A 21,818-nucleotide genomic window follows, 5' to 3' on the forward strand; every position below is an offset into this window, starting at 1 on the left:
AAATATCAGTGGGTAAGGCCCAGAGTGGGGATTTGGGAGGAGACATCAAGAGGAAGAATTGAAAGCGCTTTCCTTTCACTGCTACAGAGCAAAGAAAAATGTCAGCAGCCATTAAATTCAACTGTTGGTTTTATCCCCGAGGGTAAAACCACTGTACTGTTAGAAGAGTCATCCTCATTAAATATCCTCCTCCTGCTGAGCCCACCTTCTCCCAAACGCATCCACTTCTCTCCCTCCCTCCCCTACTACCAGCTCAGGGCTTCTGCCTCACGGATCTCTCTCTCTATACACCCTGCTCTTCCTAGGAGAACCCATTCTCTACTCAGGGGCCTGAACGATCCCTTGAAAATGCACATCTGATGGAGTTACTGGCCTGTTCAAAACCCCTTGTCAGTCTCCTGCTGCTTTCAGGGGGAAGCTTAGGCTTCTGAGCCTGACGGACTCCTCCCCACCACACCTCCCATCCCATCTCCTCCTCATTCGGGCTGGGCTCCACTGTCACTGACACCTCCCGGTAGTTCGTAGGTCGTATGTCACTCTTCCTGGGCTCCACCTGACTCTGGCTTGTTCTCAGCACACAGGGTCAGTGACACTCCTTCAGGGACACCTGCCTTCACATAGGCCAGCCCATTTACAGGCTCTCCTGGTGCCTGACTTCTCCACAGCAGTGCAACTAGTGAATCATTCCATGAGGACCATGCCTGTGTCCACCTTGTTCACTGCCATATGTCCAGGGCCTAAGCAGAGCCCAGCACACAGAAGATACTCAACAAATTTTTGCTGAATCAGTAAACAAAACAAAGAATTGTCAATAGTAATGTTCAGCTTCATTAATTAGCGTTTCATGAACTGGTATAATTTTAAAGCAGGATAATTTGTGATAAAAGGGTGGCTCGGTCAGATAACCTCAGCCTTTTGTGGTGATTTACAGCATAATATAACATAATAAAGGTTCTGAGAAGTCCTGCAAAAAAGAAAACCAACTTTTTTCACATAAAAGTTTTCTAAACTCACCCCAATAGCCCCATTCCCTTTCTTTGCCAGCAGATCCCATGTTAACATCCCACCTTGGGGAAAGCTGGGAACCAATAAGTTTCTAACTGGGAAAGTACTTTTGAAGGCTAAGATCACCTCTAGGTCCCAAATGGATCCGTGGGCCACGAGCATAGCATCCAGCGCCCTCATTTCATTACCACAGCTGGGACACTGGCTGGTGTCACTGCTTTCTTTTCATGCAAAGGAGACTGAGGCCTAAAGAAAGTGGCTAACTGGGTGAGGTCACACCAATGGTTAACAGCAGACCCAGGGCCGAGGCCAATGGTTTCTGAACTCAAGATAAATGAAGGTAGAATTCGGACTCTTTCTAGCCTGGAAATGTCATGCATTTTATTTTTTCGGGTCATGTTCCTCACACCTTAAAGAATAAAAGACAATGTTGCTTCAGGATCCATTTCATGAGCTTTAGCTGCAGCTGCAGAGAACTAAAGGTTTCCTCTACCACAATTATTGTAAGAATAGATTGTCATAGTAACAAATCAAAGCTAAAAATAATTTAATTAAGGTTAATGAAGAAACAGAAGATACTCAGCTTTCTGGCACTTATGAAAGTGAAAACATTAAAACAGGGGTAATTCATTCACATATTCAGTTACAAAGATAAATGTATCATCATCAGATCACTCTGAAAAACAAGATGTGATTCTTCCTTGTAACCAAGGAAAGCTGACAACACCTCCCCCCTACACTGCAAAAACAAGGCAGTCCTACCACACCCCCTTTCTCCCCCATCTGCCGCTTTCACCGGAAAATGCCTACGGACTCACAGGACAACCCATCTGAGTCAGAGACTTCTACCCCAGCCTGTGTACCGGTGAGTAGTGGAGGTGAAGGCTGGAAACCATATATGCATGTGGCCCCCTGATTCAGTTTTGGAAACTGTCATCATAGGTGAACTTGGCCTTCAAAAGCACTTTTCCAGGAAGAATGTATGGCTAGTTACAATGACTCCATCCTTTCTCATTTTAAAAACAAAGTATCTCCTAACCTTTGGCCTTTCTGTGGCAAAGGAGACCTGGGAAAGCTCAGAAAAGATCCTACTTCTGCCAGATTTAAGAAAAAAATAAATTAGAGACAAGGCAGTTGAGTTTAGCTCCTCATGTATAAGAATAACTCATGATGTCACCTCCAATTTAGGCACAATTCCTTATCACAAATGTTCAAATGCACAACCAGGACACAAGATAAAGGTAAAAACCAGAAAACTAAGACACTTTCAAAGTAGATCTTAAGAAAAAATATCAGACTTTTTTAAAAAGCTCTTACAGCATGATATATAATTTCCTAATAAAGCTACAGAAATTTTTGCCAAGAGAAACATGAAAAAGCCAACAATAGGGAACTGGTCAAATAGATCACAGTAAATCCATAAATAGATTACAGTAAACCCATAGAAAGAATACCATGCAACTAGTTAAATGATGTTATAAATATAAATGATGTTTATCAACTCCATTCAATGGAAAAGTTACAATACAGTATATACCCATCTAAATAAATTACATGTACCTTCTACCAAATTGTTAACTGTAATTATCTCTTGGGAGTTACAATGCTTGCATTTTTTTTCTTTTCTTTCTTTCTTTGTGAGTTTTCTAAATTTTATATACAGAATATATGTATTATTTTAGAATATATACATGTTTTTGTTTTGTTTAAGGGTCTGCTGAGCACCTCTTTCAATTAAGCAACATTTGGTAAGTTCTTCCTGCAAAAGCAGGACAAAAACAGGACAAACAATAGCTGGGGGACAGGAGGAGAAGAGGAAAGGATCTCACATTAACCGATGGCAGATGCTTTTCACATAGTAGATTTAACTACTCAATCCTCAAATCCAATTCCAGGCTGAGGCATTATCACCCTCACTTTACTGTTGAGACACCTGTGGCTCAGAGAGGTTAAGGAGCTGACCCAGGGTGTCACACAGCTGAGTGGCCATCACTGGAACTTGAACCCAGGTCAGCCTGACCCCAAGACCTGGGCTCTTTCCACGATAAAATGTTCTTTTATTCCAACATAAGAATGCTGAATATAGTCTATAGTAAGGCTTTTAAGAAAACCACAGAGTGGTTATGCTTTGCAAGGAATCCCACAACAAAGGAAACAAGTTCAAAATCAAAATGGAAAAACTATTCTTTAACAGAACACATAATGGCCCCCCAAATTCTCTTAGCTCATCTCTGATACATTGTCCAGGGCTCTTTTCTCCAACTGCTTTGACTGTCTGTACCTTCTTGTTTTTTGGTAAAACTGTCTGGGTCTCCTGTCCATACATGAACACCACAAACCTAAGAGTGCAAGGAAACAGCCCCGCATCCGACAAATGGATTTGAGATGAACTTAGACTCATTTGCTTTTCCCAATGACTTCTTGACATTTTATGGCTCATCTTTAATTTCTCAGATCCTATCAACAAGGGCAGTATACCAATGAACAACTGAAAAAGATCTGCAATTTCCAAAGTAGCTTTCACATAATAGCATCTTAAGGCAGGATGCCCGTGAATATCACTACCGTACCTTACAGCTGAGAAAAGGAAGGTGACGTGCACCAGCTCACAAGTGGGAGAACAGGGCCTCTGTCACATGCTTTCATCTGGAACAATGCTGCCCAAATACTGATCCCTCAGCTGGCTGCTCCATCATCATCTGGGGACTCACCCCAGACCTACTGAATCGGAAGCTCTCAGGGTGGCACCTGGGAATGCTACATTTAATAAGCACCCCCCGTGATGCTGATGAGAAGCTGGGCTTTATTTATTTATTTAGGCCACACCCCATGGCATGTGGGATTGTAGTTCCCCAACCAGGGATCGAACCCACACCCCCTGCATTGGAAGCGTGGAGTCTTAACCACTGGACCTCCAGTGAAGTCCAAGCTGGGTTTAATTTAAAAGCACTGCTAAAAGGTAGATCCTAAAAGGCAGATTCTCCTCTAATCACCCTGGGCCTTGACAAGATTCCTGGGGCACATCAAGGCTTGTCAGGCCAGAAAGATGGAGAAGCAGTGAACCGATCACCCAGAGGATAAGCAACTGTACACGCAGCTGCACGGAAATATCTGCCCCTCTGATACAAGGCCCTTTAGTTCTGTCACTTGAAGAAAGCACACTTACTTGGTCAGGACAATGGAGACCGCATCGTTGAGAATGCTCTCTCCAAAAACCAGCATGTTGAGCACTGGGTCCACATGAAGTGCATTGAAAATAGCAATAGTAGCCACTGGATCAACAGCAGATATTAGGGAGCCAAATGCAAAACTGTCAAAGAGAAAAGCAAGGGGTAGTTCTGTAACGCTTAACCCCTGGTCCACATAGTGAAACATTAAACTCAGAGATGGTATTTAGTATAACAACAGTACACGCTGTAGCTGAAGGAACTACAGAAGATGGTGGTTTTTTCTCCACTTAAAATACCTGCTAATTGACACTGTGGGTGGAGAAGTGAAAGTCCCACTCTACAAGCTGTTGTTATGAATGGCCTGGTTTTCCACTGAGAATACCAAGATTTTATTTTGACCAATGACAGAGGGAAGACTTTTGCTTAAATACATGACAGCCATCCCAGCCTTCTTGGTCAGAGCAGCTGGAACCATGGTGGCCCAGAGGGCCTCCCCTAAACGGCCCATGTGCTCCTGGGTCTGACCTCTGCTTTGCCCCTTGCCACCAGGCCACCGGAGTGCCATCTGTGACCGACGCCAGCCTCCACTCAGATCTGCAACATCTAGGAAAGTGCCAAAAGTCAGCAGCTACTGCAGCCTGCTTCAGGAGCTGCGCAGCCTGGGAGGCAGACAGCGACACCAGTGCTGCCTACCACCAGGCCAGCAGCTCTCACCCCAGTACCCACGAGGGTCTAACTACCTCCAACAAATGGGCATTAACCGCCTAATATGTTTCAAGCACTAAGGCTTTTTTTAAAAAAACATTTATTTATTTGTTTATTTATTTGGCTGCATCAGGTCTTAGTTGTGGCATGCAGGCTCTTTTGTTGCAGCGCGTGGGCTCCAGAGCGTGCGGGCTCAGTAGTTGCGGTGAGGGCTTAGTTGCCCCACGGTGTGTGGGATCTTTGTTCCCTGACCAGGGATTGAACCTGTGTCCCCTGCATTGGAAGGTAGATTCTTAACCACTGGACCACCAGGGAAGTCCCAAGGCTTATAATAATAGCAAACATTTATGTGGCACTTACCACGTGCCAGGCAATGTTCTGAGCACTTTACATATAGTAACTCAATAATCCACAAAGCAACCGTATGAAATGGTACTAGTATTGCTCTGATTACATAGGAGAAAACTGAGGGACAATGAGGTGAAGGAACTTGCCCAAGGTCAGACAGCTAGGAGGTGGCAAAGCCCGGATCCAAACACAGGCCATCTGGCTCAAGAGTGGGTGCTCTTAGCCACTACACTAGATACAGCAATACCCGGAGGCCAAGGTCAACTTAGAAAAGGCGGGTGTTACACAGGAAGTCAGGGTGATGAGAGAAAGAGTAATATGGCGGGGTGGTGTGGAGGCATGGGGGTGGGGCCCACTTAGATCGGGGGGTCAGGAAAGGCCTCTCTGAAGAAATGATGCTTATTTAAATGAGGGTCTACCTGACAAGAAGCAGATGGACAGGTCAAGACCTGGGGGCAGTGACCAGAGCAAGCTACCTCTGAGGTGGAGCAAGCTTGGTTGCCTGAGAAACAAAACAGTGAGCCTGCCAGCAGCGCAGTGAGGGCAAGTGGCTGGAAATGTTGGAGTCTGGGAGGGAGGCAGGGCCGGGTCACCCCGCGGGGCCTTGGGGGCCGCCTGAGGAGTCAGGACGATTATTCTCGCAGCCCATTTGTCTTCTTCCCCTTAGAGTTCTTGCAAGCCCTTGTCGCTTCCCTCAAAAGTCCTCGCCTGGCACTGCTTTCCTTCCAGCTCAGCAGAATGGTTAGGTCTGCCCCCTTCCGCAACACAAGGAGCCACGAGGGGACAGCCTTGGGTAGAGACGTGAGCCAGAGCCCATCCACCTGTTTCCTGCCTGCACCAAGCTTGCGGTCTGGGAGGGATGAGGAACTACCTGGCCTGGGGACTGGAGCGTGCTCTGTCCACCGTATGTCACCAGCATGATCATCTGGCTCTGGGCTCAGGGAGAGGAGTGCTGGTGGGAAGGGACGTGTGGCTGCCCTGCCCCACACAGTTCTCTTCATAAACCGATAATCTGGCGTACCGGTTTCCGTGGTGGCGCCCCGAGTTCGGTTAATGTGAATTCATGCAGTAGAGCCTGCTCACTTCAAAGATGGCCTCAGCTCAGACTTCAGTTCCCAGACTTGCCCTGTCCTCACAGAGCTTGTGGCGTGCATTATGAGCTGTGACTTCACCTGCCTCTCACCTCACTGTGAGCGCCCAGAGATATTTGGGGAAGGCAGGCAGGAGGGAGAGATCCGGGAGGGAAGAAAAGGTAACTCCACCGAACAGCTGCCAACCCGGGAGGCCATGATTTGTTGGCAGCTGGCCTTGAGGCCCTTGCTCTGCAACCCACAGAGATTCTTCTCTCCCCTCTCCTTCTTTTATTCCCACTCTCATCACCCACAGCGACATAACAGAGGCCTTGAAGGAAGAAGAACGTCTAAAAAGTACATCTTGGGGACTTCCCTGGTGGTCCATTGATTAGGACTCTGCTCTTTCACTGCCAAGGCCTTGGTTCGATCCCTGGTCAGGGAACTGAGATCCTGCAAGCTGTGCGGCGAGGCCTAAATAAGTAAAAAAAAAAAAAAAAAAAAAGTGCATCCCAAAGCGGGGTGGGAGCCTGGGAGTGTGCCGCAGGTTGTGTGCTGGGCAACGACTCCGTGCGGCTCGCGGGCCCCTCCCTCCATCCCTCAGCAAGCGCACAGTGGACAGCACCCACAGCCCCACTGGGCTCCAATTTCCCTTTGTGGAGCCAGGCCTCCTCCACTCTCCATCCCTGTACTGCGTGGGGCTCTAGGAGTAAGCAGGGGACCCAAGCCTGGTCAGAGGTCCATCGCCAGGCATTTTACCAGGTCACCAGATATTAGGTTGGCCCTTTTGGTGGGGACGGCGAGGGTGATCGTGAGACGAAAGCCATTGGTGCTGCCACATGGGGTGAGCGCACCTGAGGATGACGTCGACCAGGGAAGAGCTAAGACAGAGAGAGGAGAGGTTCCTGACATCACAGACCCCCAGAGGCTGTCATGCAGGAAGCCATCACTCTGGGGACACTTCTGTTCTACGAGTCAACAAACTTCTTTTTTGCTAAAACGAGTTCGTGTTGGGTTTCAGTTGCACTGAAAGAGGCCTGACTGATGATCTTTGTCATAGTTCCTGTGGCATCCTGAACTGAAAACCAAATAGCAGGAACTAGAAGACGGATTGATGAATGGACAGAGAGATGGAGAGATGGAAAGATCTGTGGTTAAAGCAAATCCAGTGAAAACAGTGACTGTAGAATCTAGGCGGTCATGTGCGTGTCCACTGTACAGTGCTTCACCTTTTCTGTGTGTTTGAAATTTCCATAATAAAATGTTGGGGGAGAAGTGCTTTGCATAAATTATGTAACACATTTAGCTTTGGCTGAGACTCTAAATTGGGGCACAGTGTTTCTGACAGTGAACATGGAAAGTCGGAAATATGAACTGCCTGAATCATGGAGAGGTCTGAATATAAGCAGGCATTGAATCTTGCCCGCAGCTGTTCCACGTCACAGCTTATGACCCAGTCTTTTAAAAGGCCAGAAGCCAGAAGTTCAACTGAACAATGTGTTTTCTTTATTCCATCATCTCAAAAGACAGCAACGCCAACAAAACAAAAAGAAAATGGACTGGGGGACTTCCCTGGTGGCACAGTGGTTAAGAATCTGCCTGCCAGTGCAGGGGACACAGGTTTGAGCCCTGATCTGGGAAGATCCCACACGCCGTGGAGCAACTAAGCCCCTGCACCACAACTACTGAGCCTGCGCCCTAGAGCCCATGAGCCACAACTACTGAGCCTGCGTGCCACAACTACTGAAGCCCGCACACCTGGAGCCCGTGCTCTGCAACAAGAGAAGCCACCACAATGAGAAGCCCCACTCGCCGCAACTAGAGAAAGCCTGTGTGCAGCAACGAAGACCCAACGCAGCCAAAAATAAATAAAATTTAAAAATTAAAAAAAAAAAAGAAAATGGACTGGGATGGTGAAATAATTTAGGGTGCATCTATGAGTGAATTAGCTCTCCAGAGGAAACACCAGTGAAGTAAAACCTTCTGTTCAAAAAAGTTATTTTTATGTTTCCTACCGTGCAGAGGTCCATGGGCCTCATGTTTGACCTGCATGGTGTTCTGAAAAATGGATCAAGTTGGCAACATTTAAAACAGGAAAATTCCCTATTAAAATCCAGAAACTTGGCCTCTTTTGGAAAAAAAACAATTAAGTATCTGGCAGTTCTGGGCCCATGTTCCCACGTGGTAATTAGCAGGTGGAGCTAAGAGGTGGCTGTCCCCTTCAGACGATGGGCTCTCCGGCTCACCACTGTCACCACCTCCAGACACACACCTGGCCAGCTCCCCTCTGTGAAGGGTTCTGCCAGGCCCTGCAGCTGTGTGGGTTTGCGACTGCTGGCTAATTTCCCCCAGAGCACCCCCCATCTGTGGGACAGTCACTTTCTAACAGGAAAGGAAGTGTGTGCCCACACAGAGAGAAACTCCACCTGGTTCTTACTCTGCCTGTCTAAGGGCCAATTCTTTTATTCCTCTCTTCCTGAACATCCCAACCTCCGGTTCAATTCAACTTCACAAGGATTTATCAAGTGTTTTTTGTATCTCTAAGCAGTTGCCCCCAAACAGGTTGAAGGACTGAATGCTGTGACATCTTCCTTTACATCCACTGGGTTTTGAACACTTCTTTTCAGTTGCAAAATACCTACAAAATGCAGGGCAACAGTTCTGCTCGGCTTCACGCTCCCTATGGAACAGGGATGTGACTTTCGCTACTTGTTTGTATAGCAAGACTATCTTAACAACAAAGGCTTTGAAATTTATGTCCCTGGAGAGAAAATGAGGTTGGACTTGATGCTATCAAAGGCACATTTCTCACGAAAAGGGCTCCAAGATTCTAATCTCCAAGTTGCTGCTGAAGGCTGTAAGCTCTGGCTGGCCCAGTGAAAGGGACCCCGGGGCTGAGCACTGGGTCCCACTTCCGAGCTCCCCAGCCAAGCACAAGACAGAATCCAGTGCTCCCGGGAGAGAAACACAGAGCAAGGCTGCATATTCACTGCACTTCTCAGAGACGGGAAACCAGGTCACGCTGTGTGTGTGCACTTTTTTAGCACTAGATCTGGTAACTTCGGCTTCCTAGGTTGCTTCTTGCTAAGCCAATTATGGAAATTTCTGGATTGGGCTCCTAGACAGCAGCTCTGAGTACCCAACGGAGTAGCTGCAGCCTGAGAAGGGCGCCCACAACAGAGCACCTCCTTCCCCCTCCCCATCCCCACCGCCTTGAGGGGAATCCCAGAGTAAAGATTCACACCTCACCCCCGACTCCATCCCCAATCTCTCAAGAAGACAACTTTTCATTATGGCCGTTGCAAAGCCTTAGACATGAGCTGAAGATGAATCTTAATAATAAAAGGACAATGGTGCAGCGTGTGGCGTGTGTGAGGTGGCAGTTAACCTAACTAACCAAGAGTTATTCCCTTCAAAGCTGAAACTAAATCATTTCCATCAGCAACCCTCTGACTGGAGATCTTCAACATTCCTCAATATAGTTTTGATTCATTTCAGAGACACAAATTAATTCAGAATAGATTCTACAGCAGAAATAGTCGGCAAAACGAAAAGACAGAATAGAGAAGTACCACAGCCAGGAATCAATGTGGAGAAAACTTGGCCCCAGTCTGAAAAGTAGCCACATGGGTGTTACAGTATGAGAGGTTTACCTGTCTGTCATGTTGAGTTTAGAGATTACATCAGCCTGTAAAATAAAAAACACAAACACACAGACACACAAAAAAAACCCCTGGAGAACAGCCAAGAAGATTAAAATGTCCATTAGTGCTTTATTACAAACTAACGAGGACATTAATCTTCAGTCCCCAAATCACTTGAAAAATACAGAAAACTCCTAAGTTTTAGTTTAGGCATGCATTCAATCATCATACACAGGAGGTATGAAAATGAACACTAATATTTGCAGCCAAATTAACTAGTTTTCTTCTCTAAAGTTTATTCCCATTTGATGCTGGAAGCTGAGCAATGAAGAAGGTTGCATGACAGACAGATTTATTCTGGTGCCATCGAGGCAGCAGTAAAGGTGAAAATCAGATGGAATGGGCTTTTACCGATAGCCATCAAAAGCAGCAGACACATCTGACACATGTAAGAGAAATCTGCCAGTTACCCCAAGGCCTGAATCTCAAACTGCGTTTGCAGAACTAGGACGGAGAAACTTTCTGCAACTGACCATACTGGAAGAGAACTGTGACATGCACAGACGTGCATAATGCAAAGCTACAGATACTACCTTCCTAGGTAGGTGTGGTTTAAATTAATTCAAATTAATTTGAATTCAAAGTACAAAACACTCAGTTGATGACACCGGGAATTGGTTTAGCAATGGTGGAAAATCCAGGGAAAATAATTCTACAGGACAGCTTAGAATTGAGTGAAGACATACAGAATCATCTTTGATTTTTAAAATGCAAATTTTTATTAAAGAAACAGTGTTTAACCTTGATTCAGTCTGACAACAGAATTGATACTGTTATAATTTGAAGATCTTGATGGTATATATTCTGCTTTATTTTTAGGTATTCCAACTTAAGACAATATTGGTTTGCAAATAATATCAAATACTTTTGGGGATTATGGAAAAGATTCACTCAATTCCAGACACCAAAGCTTCTCGAGGACACTGAGAGACAACTTCAGCATGCCTTTACTGTGCCTTGTTTGAGTCCGGATTTCTTTGCAGGAGAGCATTTACCTTGACTGTAAAACCCCCTTGAGATGTCACTACCCCACTTCCCTGCATGAGCTCTAAGAATGTAAGGTTTCCAAAGTTTTTCAAAGATGTTTTCCTTACCTGACCCAGAAAGTAAATTCCTCCACCTACTACAAAAGCGGAAATTGCCGTACCAAAAACAGCAAATAGGGTGATGGAACCAATATTTTGAAAGAAGTTACCCTGTTTGAGAGAACAGAAATGAGAGGAATGATTAGAAAGGCTGGTCTGCTCAGTGAAGTCATGGACCCCACAGCTGGCCCTCCTCACATGCTTGATTCTCTTTAAAGGGCACCATCACCCACCTTGGTTGGCAAGCTCTAGAAACCTGGGCATCTTCCCTCACCCCCACATGCAATGCAGAGCCAAGTCCTGTGGCTTTTGCGTTCCCCACGTCACTCACATCTCCCTGCTTCTCTCCATCCCCATCCCCACCGCCCTTGCCCAACTGCCATCATCTCTCCCCTGGATCACTGCAATAGCTTCTAACAAGTCTCAACCAGCCCTGGCCCTTGCCCTCTTGCTCTCCAAGTGCTTCCAGAATGATCTCCGCAAAAGATAAGTCTGACTGTGCTGCCTACATTCTGACCCCCACTTCCACTCAAAACGCAGCTAAAACCCAACCAAAGCCTGGACGGTTTGACCCCTCGAAGGCCTCTAACCTCCCCTTTGTTCTCTGGGTTCCAGTCACACTAGTAGCTTTTTGTTTTTCAAACATCATGCTCCCTGGGCTTGGACCACTCTTCCTTCCCCTTCGCTTAGTGAACTTTAATCGTCCCAAGATCTCAGGACATTTTGACTCTTCCTGAGGGAAGCCTTCTCTGATCCCTCACCCAAGTCAGATCCCAGTCTATGCTCTCAATGCACAGTGACTCTCTCCTGGTAGCACTTGACATAGCTGAAACGTTACATTTATTTATGTAATTATTTGGTATCTGTCTTTCCCACTAGGTTGCAGGCTCAATGGGGGCAATGACCACATCTGCTTTTGTACAACAGTCACTGGCATACAGCCTGTCAGATGCAAGATGCCCCATGAATAGGTACTAAAGGAATTAACTGTGTTTCATGTCTGATTAAAGTCCAAAGTTTATATAATTATAATTTTTCAATTAATTAAGAAAAGGTACATTGCTACAAAGAATGTCAAGATAATAGATTATACTATCAGAAGCTCCTTTTTGTAGTCCACATCTTTTAAGCAATTTTATTTCACTCTATTAGTATCATCAAATATAATAGATAAAATATATTCCCATCTATACAGCATTTAAGAGAAAATATTTGAGTCCAAGCAGTATGGTAACATCTTTCAAATTTCCATAAAATTTAAAAAATTAAGCTATTTATTAGAATCCTGTGGACTCTGTTTAGGAATAAGGCCAGGATAACTTGATGGTCCGTGATTGTGGGTCTGGACAAGGAAAACCATTTTTTCGCTCAGAAATTGTCAAGCCATGGACAACAGGAACTGATACTTTTTTTTTTTGGCCACGTCATGCAGCTTGTGGGATCTTAGTTCCCTGACCAGGGATTGAAACCCGGGCGCTCGGCAGTGAAAGTGCTGAGTCCTAACCACTGCACCACGAGGGAATTCCCAGGAACTGATACTTTAAAGCTCACTTCAGAAGACTGTCCTCAGCTCAGCACTGACAACCCACTAAGCCTATATCCTTCAGGAAGTTTCTTTGCTTCATTTTTTGCAATTTTGATTTGGCTGACCATAATCAGACATTCAATTACTTTGTTTGGCATATCAATCTTTAGCACACAAAGAACTTTAAAATAGCTCAAGGCAAACACAATGATTTGGTTTTTTCCTAAATAAAAGGCTTTCATCTATGAGTTTTTCTTTGCAGAGAGCTGCTTAATTTTGTGATTTAAAAATAGATTACACTAAGCCTTGGTCTGTTTATAGGGATCTAATTCTGATATAACTTACGTCGTTGGCTAATATTAATCTGGATGTTGGAAAGTTACCCAAATTCAAGTTGCCCCACTATAAGAACTTCCCTTTGCTACATAAAGCAAATTTATTTGCTTCTCTCAGACATAATTTAAAAAATGTTCTATTCTTGGGCTTCCCTGGTGGTGCAGCGGTTAAGAATCCGCCTGCCAATACAGGAAACATGGGTTCGAGCCCTGGTCCAGGAAGATCCCACATGCCGCGGAGCAACTAAGCCTGTGCACCACAATTACTGAGCCTGCACTCTAGAGCCCGTGAGCCACAGCTACTGAGGCCCACGTGCCTAGAGCCCGTGCTCCGCAACAAGAGAAGCCACCGCAATGAGGAGCCCGTGCACTTCAAAGAAGAGTAGCCCCCGCTCGCCCCAACTAGAGAAAGCCCGCGTGCAGCAACGAAGACCCAATGCAGCCAAAAGTAAATAAATAAATAAATTTATTTTTTAAAAAGTTCTATTCTTTATATTAATAATTTAAAGAACCAAATAGCTGCCTACCTAATACATACCAACTGATGATAATTGTACTGAAATTTTTATTCTAAGTCCAAATTTACATCAGCAAATATAGCAATATTAAAATAAAGTCAACTTCCTATCTTCTTTGGGGGTGGGCAGGCAGTGGACAGAAGTCTCTGAATTCCCATTCCAACTCACACTAGTCCCTTTCACATAAATTGTCACAGTTTCTGCTGTAAAGCCATCTTCAAAAATTTCTTCTCTTAAGAAACTACTATTTTCCTCAAATTTTGAATAAGTTTATTTCCCCTCCCTCCAAAAAATTAGAAAATAAAAACTTTACATGTGCTAATATAATAACCAGTCTTATGTTTTTAAGTCAAAATCGAATCATTTTTCGGGAGTTCCCTGGCAGTCCAGTGGTTAGGACGCTTGCTCTCACTGCCGAGGGCCCAGGTTCAATCCCTGGTCGAGGAACTAAGATCCCACATGCCGAGTGGCAGCCAAAGGGAAAAAAAAAAAATCAACCCATTTTCTTCAGCACTGTTTTGAAATATTTTCATAATCTGCTCAGTTCTTTCAAGATTTGTTCACAAAATTAAAGAGTGAGAGATACTGACCTTCAATCCTTCTTGCTTATTTTCTTTTTAACAATTATCTGATGTCAGTAATGGTTTATAAGATATGGGATTTTTTTAATATTAAACTTCCTTTTCACTTTTTATTTTGATTAATGCACAATAAAATAATAACTTAAAAAAAATCTGGCCTGAACATCTTAGAATAATTTTGCTTTAATATCCAGGAGGAAAATTAAAAATTTAATTTGTGTGTTTTTACCAAAACTCTCATAACAAATTTAACTCAAGTTTATTACATTATTATTAATAATAACACTAGTCATGTTATAATAGATAATAACAAGAAGCACTACCAATTATCTAATGTGGTGAGTGGTGCTTTGCATACATTCTTTCATCTAATGTAAATCTCAAAGCAACCTAGGAGGTAGGGTTTTGGGGATCTTTTTGTCCTCTGTTTTTAATTTCTACTCTACTCAAAAGGAACCTATGGGGGAAGCGCATGATTAGGCCTAGGTCTCTCTGGCTCTAAAGTCCAGGCTCTTTCCTCTCTCCAAAGATATGCCTATCCTTAGTCTTTCCAACCTTCACAGTTTTTTTAAATCATATTTACAAAATAACTGTTGTATTACTAGTATTTTAAGTTGAATCACCTTTTTATTTTAAAACTTAAGTACACTTATATTTAAAAAGAACTCATACGGACTTCCCTAGTGACGCAGTGGTTTAGAATCCGCCTGCCAATGCAGGGGACACGGGTTCGAGCCCTGGTCCGGGAAGATCCCACGTGCCACGGAACAACTAAGCCTGTGCGCTACAACTACTGAGCCTGCGCTCTAGACCCCGTGAGCCACAACTACTGAGCCCGCATGCCACAACTACTGAAGCTCACACACCTAGAGCCCACGCTCCGCAACAAGAGAAGCCACCACAATGAGAAGCCGGCGCACCGCAATGAAGAGTAGCCCCACTCGCTGCAACTAGAGAAAGCCCGCAGGCAGCAACAAAGACCCAATGCAGCCATAAATAAATAAATAAATAAATAAATAAACGTATTAAAAAAAAACAAGTTTGCTATACAAATTTAAAAAAAAAAGGAACTCATAGACAAGGAAAAGACTCAGGTACACACACAAACTGGCTTAAAAGTGAGAAGCTCCTGCCCAGGCAGAAAGAGCCCCACTGGAAGCTGGAAGACAGAGACCAGAAATGCCAGAGCAAAGCAGAGAACTGAGCAGGGGCCAGTGATGCTGCTCTCCAGGGTCAGGGAGCCAAGAATGAGCAGAGCAACTGTGGGAGTAGGTGGCTGGGCCAGAAGGAGGTGGAAGACTAGCGGGAAGGATGGGGCTCCAGTCTGGTGAGGAAAAGCAGGGCCAGGGAGAGGGTGGGAAGGAATGGAGACTGGGGCTTAAAGGGCATAATGGCTGGGAGCTGAGGCCCAGGGCAGTGCCCTGAGAGGGGAGACACTGAAGGATGGATGGGCCCAAGGCAGGAGAAAGGCCCAATATGGTGACGTGAGAGAACCAGTAGGCCTGGGGCACCTGCCCCTGTCATCCCAGGACACAGTCTGTCCTCTTAACATGGGTCAGTCTGTGTCCAAGAGGAGTCAATGTAACACCTGTGTACCATCAAAATCACTTTGGCTATTTCTTTCTAGGCAAAGTACCCCTCTATGGAAAACACTAGCAAGCCACACTGCCTAAAACCATGAAAGCAGCCCACTGACCATGTTTGCTCCCTCTACAAGTCAGGCATGACAGTCTAGCTTCTACCACACACGCCAGGGTGTTCACACAGAGCCACCACTGCTAAATTAACACCTGAGCTTTTAAGGAACTTGACTTACAAACACACGGAGCCACCCGGACCAAAAGCACTAATGTGTGCCTGAGTCTTACCTTGTGTAATGAATATCCTGACTCAAATATAATAGGTGGAAGCAAAAGGAGGAAAAACATATTTGGACGAAACATTTCTTCCTCCTGTAAATATAAAATGGATATTTTCAGAGGCATGAAATCTGTGTAATTAAGAAATAAACCCATCAATGAAAAGCCAAAGTAACTGTTCTCTTAGAACCTGGCCCAGTGGAGACCACAGTGCTTAAACCATCACCTGATAGTAAAACCAAGCAAAAGGAGAGACAAAAACAAACAAATATACAAAACCTCAAAACGTGCATTTAAAAATGTAGGACAAATGATTTTAAAAGGTGACCAGCAAAATAAATAGCAGGATGAACCACTTCCAAACATACAGCGGTACGCTTTTTATTCTTTACTAAGGAAAGAAAACTCATTTTAATATAGAAAACATTTCAATTCGAATAGAACACTTTCAAAAACAAGTCCACAAATTGGATTCCTCCAGGAAAAAGGTTAACGGTAAGCCCTAAAACAATCCACTTAGAGGAAGAGTAAACCCTACTCATGTTTAAAATAGCCCTGCCTTTTCTCTGCATGTCATAGACAACTATGTCATTTTCCTAAATCTGATGTGATGAAACAGTCCTCACCTGATGCCCTTGCAACCTGGGACATGGCTATAAAGTGAGCCCCTTGCCATGCTTTCAGATTCAAATATTAAGTACCATTATGAAAGGTATTTTTAGAATATGGCCACCTTTGGGGGGAATGGAATAATAATTTCATCTTCTATAGTGATACAGTTCTCTAGTTGTTGGTGGATTGGGGGAAAATACATACTGGTTCTCAAACCCAAAATGGCTACAGGTAATACGCAGTCTATTTAATACTGCAAAATCAGGCCCTTTTCATATGAAAACTTCTATGTCACAATCTTGACAGTCTGACTTCTTGTCAAAATCCCTATTCAAAAGAATGATAAATGTATCCTTACAAATGTACGGCTGTTACCATAAAGACTAAATAACATTCAAAAAAGGCTCAAAATAGAAGCAAATGATGACTTCTGAAAATGCCTTATTAAGTCTTAAAATAACCGCCTGTATCACAAGCTCATGACTCAGACTGGGGCCATGTGAAAAGAAATGGGCCGATCTCTGTGCTTTGTGGGGCAAGATATTCGCAGGATCTGTGCAGTTGGGCCACTGCAGAGACTCTGGGAGTTTCAGAAACAAAACACCCCCTGGGAAAAAGGAGAACCCACCTGCAGTGGGTTCACAGTGTCCTCTCCTCCCAATTCATGTGACCTGGAACCTCAAAATGCGACCTGATTTGAAAATAGGGACTTTGCAGATGGAATTAAGGGAAGAATCACAGCTGAGATCATACTGGATTAGGGTGGGCCCTAAACCCAATGACAGTGTCCTTAAAAGAGACAGAAAGGGACACACAGACACAGAGGTGAAGGCACATGAGGACAGACTGAAGCAGAGACAGGAGTTAGGCTGCCATCACCAAGGAATGCCTGGGACCACCTGAAGCCGGAAGAGGCAGCGAAGGACTCTCCCCTAGGGACTGGATTCACTCCCTTGAGGGAGTGTGGCCCTGCCAACACCTTCATTTCAGACTTCTGGCCTCTAGAACTATGAGAGAACAAATCTCTGCTGTTTTAAGCCACCCAATTTGTGGTAATTCGTTACAGAAGCCACAGGAAATGCACACACCACCTTACAGTAAATAGTGTTACAGAAAGATCCCAGGTTCCTTTGGGCAGTATCTCCCCTAAAGTGATCTGATGTGGTTTTAGGTGGTACTTGAGCAATGTGTGTCGAATACCACTGACCCCACGGATTGAGAAAGTCAGCCCTTTTTGATTCTTTCTCAATCCCAATTAAGTCAGACGCGTCAGTTTGGTGCTACCGTGTTAAGCCTCTCTCCAATATGCTGATCCCCCTTTTTGACAGAGGACAGGCTTGTCCTCAGAGGCTTCAGCAAGCAAATGTACCACTTTGTTTTTATCGTATTTATTTATAAAAACAATATTGGTTTCCCACTTAAAACAGTATTATAATGTTTCCTTTAAAATAAATGTATATAGTACACCAACGTTCATAGCAGCATTATTCACGACAGTCAAAAGGTGGAAACAACCCCAGGGCCCATCAACAGATGAATGGATAAACAAAGTGTCGTATATACTGACCATGGAATATTATTCAGCCATAAAAAGGAAACAAGTTATGACACAGGCTACAAAGTGGATGAACCTTAAAAACATCATGCTAGGGCTTCCCTGGTGGCGCAGTGGTTGAGAGTCCACCTGCCGATGCAGGGGACATGGGTTCGTGCCCTGGTCCGGGAAGATCCCACATGCCGCAGAGCAGCTAGGCCCCTGAGCCATGGCCGCTGAGCCTGTGCGTCCGGAGCCTGTGCTCCACAGCGGGAGAGGCCACACCAGTGAGAGGCCCACGTACCGCAAAAACAAAACAAAACAGAAAAAACATATCATGCTAAGTATTGATAAAATAAGCCAGATAAAAAAGGACAAATATTATATGATTCCACCCATTTGAGGTACCTAGAATAGGTAAATTCATAAACACAGAAAGTAGAATAGGGGCTACTAAAAAAATAAAAAATACTAAAAAAAATAGAAAGTAGAAAACAAAGTAAGGAGAGAGGAATAGGGAATTGTTTAATGGGTAGAGTTTCCGTCTGGGATGATGAAAAAATTCTGGAAATAGATGTGATGATTAAACAACATTGTAAATGTATTTAATGCCACTGAATTGTACACTTAAAAATGGCTAAAATGCTAAATTTTATGTTACGTATATTTTACCACAATAAAAGCTTTTAAAAAACTGGTATAAAGACTTATATACATAAAAAAGCAAGTTGACTTAAAGAAACATATTAAGCATATGACAAAATAGGTAGAAGGCAGGCCCAGCAGGACAGTCTGGAAAGAAAACACCCAGCAACTTCACTGTTTTTCTTACCTCCCCTGTTCCCTGCAGCACCCAGTTTCCAAACAGATCCTACTTCCTGCTTTGGCTTCCACAAACACCTGCTCCTCCAGAAAGCCTGCCCAATGGTTTTAGCCTAAAAACCTCACCCGTTTCTGAGGTCAAGCACTGGTTGTCTAGATGGCTCTTCAGGGCACTTAATTACATTCACCACCCAACTCTGGTTCACTCATCTATACTATTCAATATATTATTATTATTTAACTTGAAAACTAACATCTGTTGAAAAATAAATTTAATAATACCGAAGCATATAAAACTAAAAGTAAAAGATAACCTTTCCTCCTCCTGCTCGGAGAAGGGATCATACAGCATTCCCCAGGGCTGCAGCTGCACTCAGTGCCTTGGATCTCTGCTGTGGGGAATGTGGGCCTGGTGTTGAGAGAGCTTCTGCTTCTTTGAGAGAAGCTAGAAGTTCAAATTTTTATGTGAGGACTTCCCTGGTGGCGCAGTGGTTAAGAATCCGCCTGCCAATGCAGGGGACACAGGCTTGAGCCCTGGTCCGGGAAGATCCCACATGCCTTGGGGCAACTAAGCCCGTGAGCCACAACTACTGAGCCCGCATGCCATAACTACTGAAGCCTGCGTGACTAGAGCCCGTGCTCCACAACAAGAGAAGCCTGCTCATGACATTGAAGAGTAGCCCCCACTCACTGCAACTAGAGAAAGCCCGCGCACAGCAACGAAGACCCAATGCAGCCAAAAATAAATACTTTAATTAATTTTTTAAAAAGATTACAAATTAAGCAGTTTAAAATATTTTTTAAAAATCCATGTGAAATGTCTAGAATTTTGTATAGATTAATAACATTTAAAATAAAACTGGGGGCACAGTTCTTGAGGCACTAACCTACTGTGTTCCCCCTTTGCCTGGCAAAGAAATAAAGCCACTCTTTCTTTCTCCTCCATGAAAAACAAAATAAAACAAAACAAAAAACTTAATGATTTTTTAATTGTTTTAAAATCGATTCCAATTTTGATCAATTGATTTTAAATCAAACAAAATGTGTTAGCAGGTGGTATTTACACATCAGGCTAAGAGTTGAGAAAGAGTGTACAGTCAGTTGCTCCTGCCCTAGAATGAGCCACTGTGAGGGGGGTTAAACTGAACCAGTTGCAGAAGCTACTGTGAGGGGGGTTAAACTGAACCAGTTGAGCTTCATATACAGCATGCTCCAGTGGGGCCTGCCTAGCTCCTTCCCCAGCTGAGGGTAGCTCTAGAAATATTCCAAGCTCAATGTACATTTTGAGAATTCATTTAATAAAATATATCCTGAATATTATTTATAACAGCTTCAAATTGTGTTTTACGTCAGACCATGAGGCTTGTTTTGCAAATTTTTTTTTTTTTAAATTTACTTATTTCTTTATGTTTGGCTGCATTGGGTCTTCGTTGCCGTGTGTGGGCTTTGGGCTTTCTCTAGTTGTGGTGAGCAGGGGCTACTCTTCGTTGCGGTGCGCGGGCTTCTCATTGTGGTGGGCTTCTCTTGTTGCGGAGCACAGGCTCTAGGTGCACAGGCTTCAGTAATTGTGGCTCGCAGGCCCTAGAGCATAGGCTCAGTAGTTGTGGCGCACGGGCTTAGTTGCTCCCCGGCATGTGGGATCTTCCCGGCCCAGGGATCGAACCCGTGTCCCCTGCACTGGCAGGCGGATTCTTAACCACTGCGCCACCAGGGAAGCCCTTTTTTGCAAATTTATACTCTACAGTTCCACGGATAAATTAATCCTCACACCTAGGAGCTGCGTCCAAGTAGGAAGGGCTCAAATGTGACACATTTTAACCATACAATTCTTTTAATATTTTGAAATGGACCTTATTTCCCTCCACAAAATCAGTTTTGTTACACACTTGTTAAACTCCCTACTCGATACAGATGCTCAAAGTTTAAGCTGAAACTTGAGTTTCAATTAGTCCTTGGACCTCACGCTCTAATGACCATTGTGTGAACGTAAGGGTGGGAACATCCACAAGTGAGGACAAGTGGCAGAGAAAATACAGAACACATAGGACCAGAGGGTCTGGACACAAGAGCCAACCCAACCGCTCTCTAGCTCTGTGATGTTAGACATGTCCCAACCTCTCAGAGGTCACTTTCTTCATCTGTAAAAACGGGGATAATACGTGGTCAATCTACCTCCATGGCTGTCATGAGGATGACAAAAGCTACAGTATATAAAGCATTCTGTAAGGTCTACAGTGCTGGGCAGATATGTCTTATTGGGCTCAGCTGTCAGAATGGAATTAGGAGCAATAAACATTGTTTAATGTTAAATGCTAATTAGAGCCCTGTATACAGCAAGTTAGTCTAAGACTATAAAAATGCAAGTAAATAACAAAACATGGCATTGAATGCTCCTATGTTAATTTGAAACAGTGTGAGATTTATGCTTTTTCAAAAAACTCAGATGTAAAGATATCAACCCTAATCTACCAGAATGTTAAAAAATTAATGGGACAATATAAACTTCACTGACAGTCAAGGAATGATAAGAAAGCCACCATAATCAGTGTTACTAAACTTAAGAACCAATAAAAATTGTAAATATGTTAAAAAAAAGAACAATTGGGTAAACCTACCTTCCAATTTGCCAGTTTTTTAAACTCTATAATTTTTATAACTGCTCCCATGAGAATACCTAGAAGAGAAAATGTAAAGTTTAACAGAAATTTAAGATATAAGAAAGATTACTCAGGTTTATTATTCTAAAGAAACTGATTATTATTACGTCTCTAAATGGCATCTATGAATTTCTGCGTTTTACGTCTGAAAACATTAAGAATGGAAATTAGTGTGGAGTTTTATGAATCACGTGAGTTTCTCACTTGCATCTCAGGCAAACATACTATAAAGAAGTCTAGGGCTTCCCTGGTGGCGCACTGGTTGAGAGTCTGCCTGCCAATGCAGGG

The 21,818-nt window shown here is 43.8% G+C and overlaps 1 protein-coding gene across 3 annotated transcripts in view; it reads right to left on the minus strand.

Annotated features, from left to right (window-relative positions):
- SLC9A8 (solute carrier family 9 member A8) overlaps positions 1–21,818 on the minus strand; it is a 72,343-nt gene that overhangs the window by 26,830 nt on the left and 23,695 nt on the right. For 2 of the 3 annotated variants that reach the window (XM_029220484.1, XM_029220482.1), the window contains exons 4-8: positions 21,489–21,547; positions 15,915–15,998; positions 11,097–11,198; positions 9,952–9,986; positions 4,172–4,315 (exon numbers count right to left, since the gene is read on the minus strand). In XM_029220484.1, the coding sequence (XP_029076317.1) occupies positions 4,172–4,315; positions 9,952–9,986; positions 11,097–11,198; positions 15,915–15,998; positions 21,489–21,547 (424 nt within the window). The remainder of the gene's footprint in view (positions 1–4,171; positions 4,316–9,951; positions 9,987–11,096; positions 11,199–15,914; positions 15,999–21,488; positions 21,548–21,818) is intronic. The other variant, XM_029220483.1, reaches the window with a different exon arrangement.

This window comes from Monodon monoceros, unplaced genomic scaffold (genome assembly GCF_005190385.1).
Source record: "Monodon monoceros isolate NGI ecotype Baffin Bay Population unplaced genomic scaffold, NGI_Narwhal_1 Super_Scaffold_13, whole genome shotgun sequence".
Taxonomy (NCBI): Eukaryota; Metazoa; Chordata; class Mammalia; order Artiodactyla; family Monodontidae; genus Monodon; species Monodon monoceros.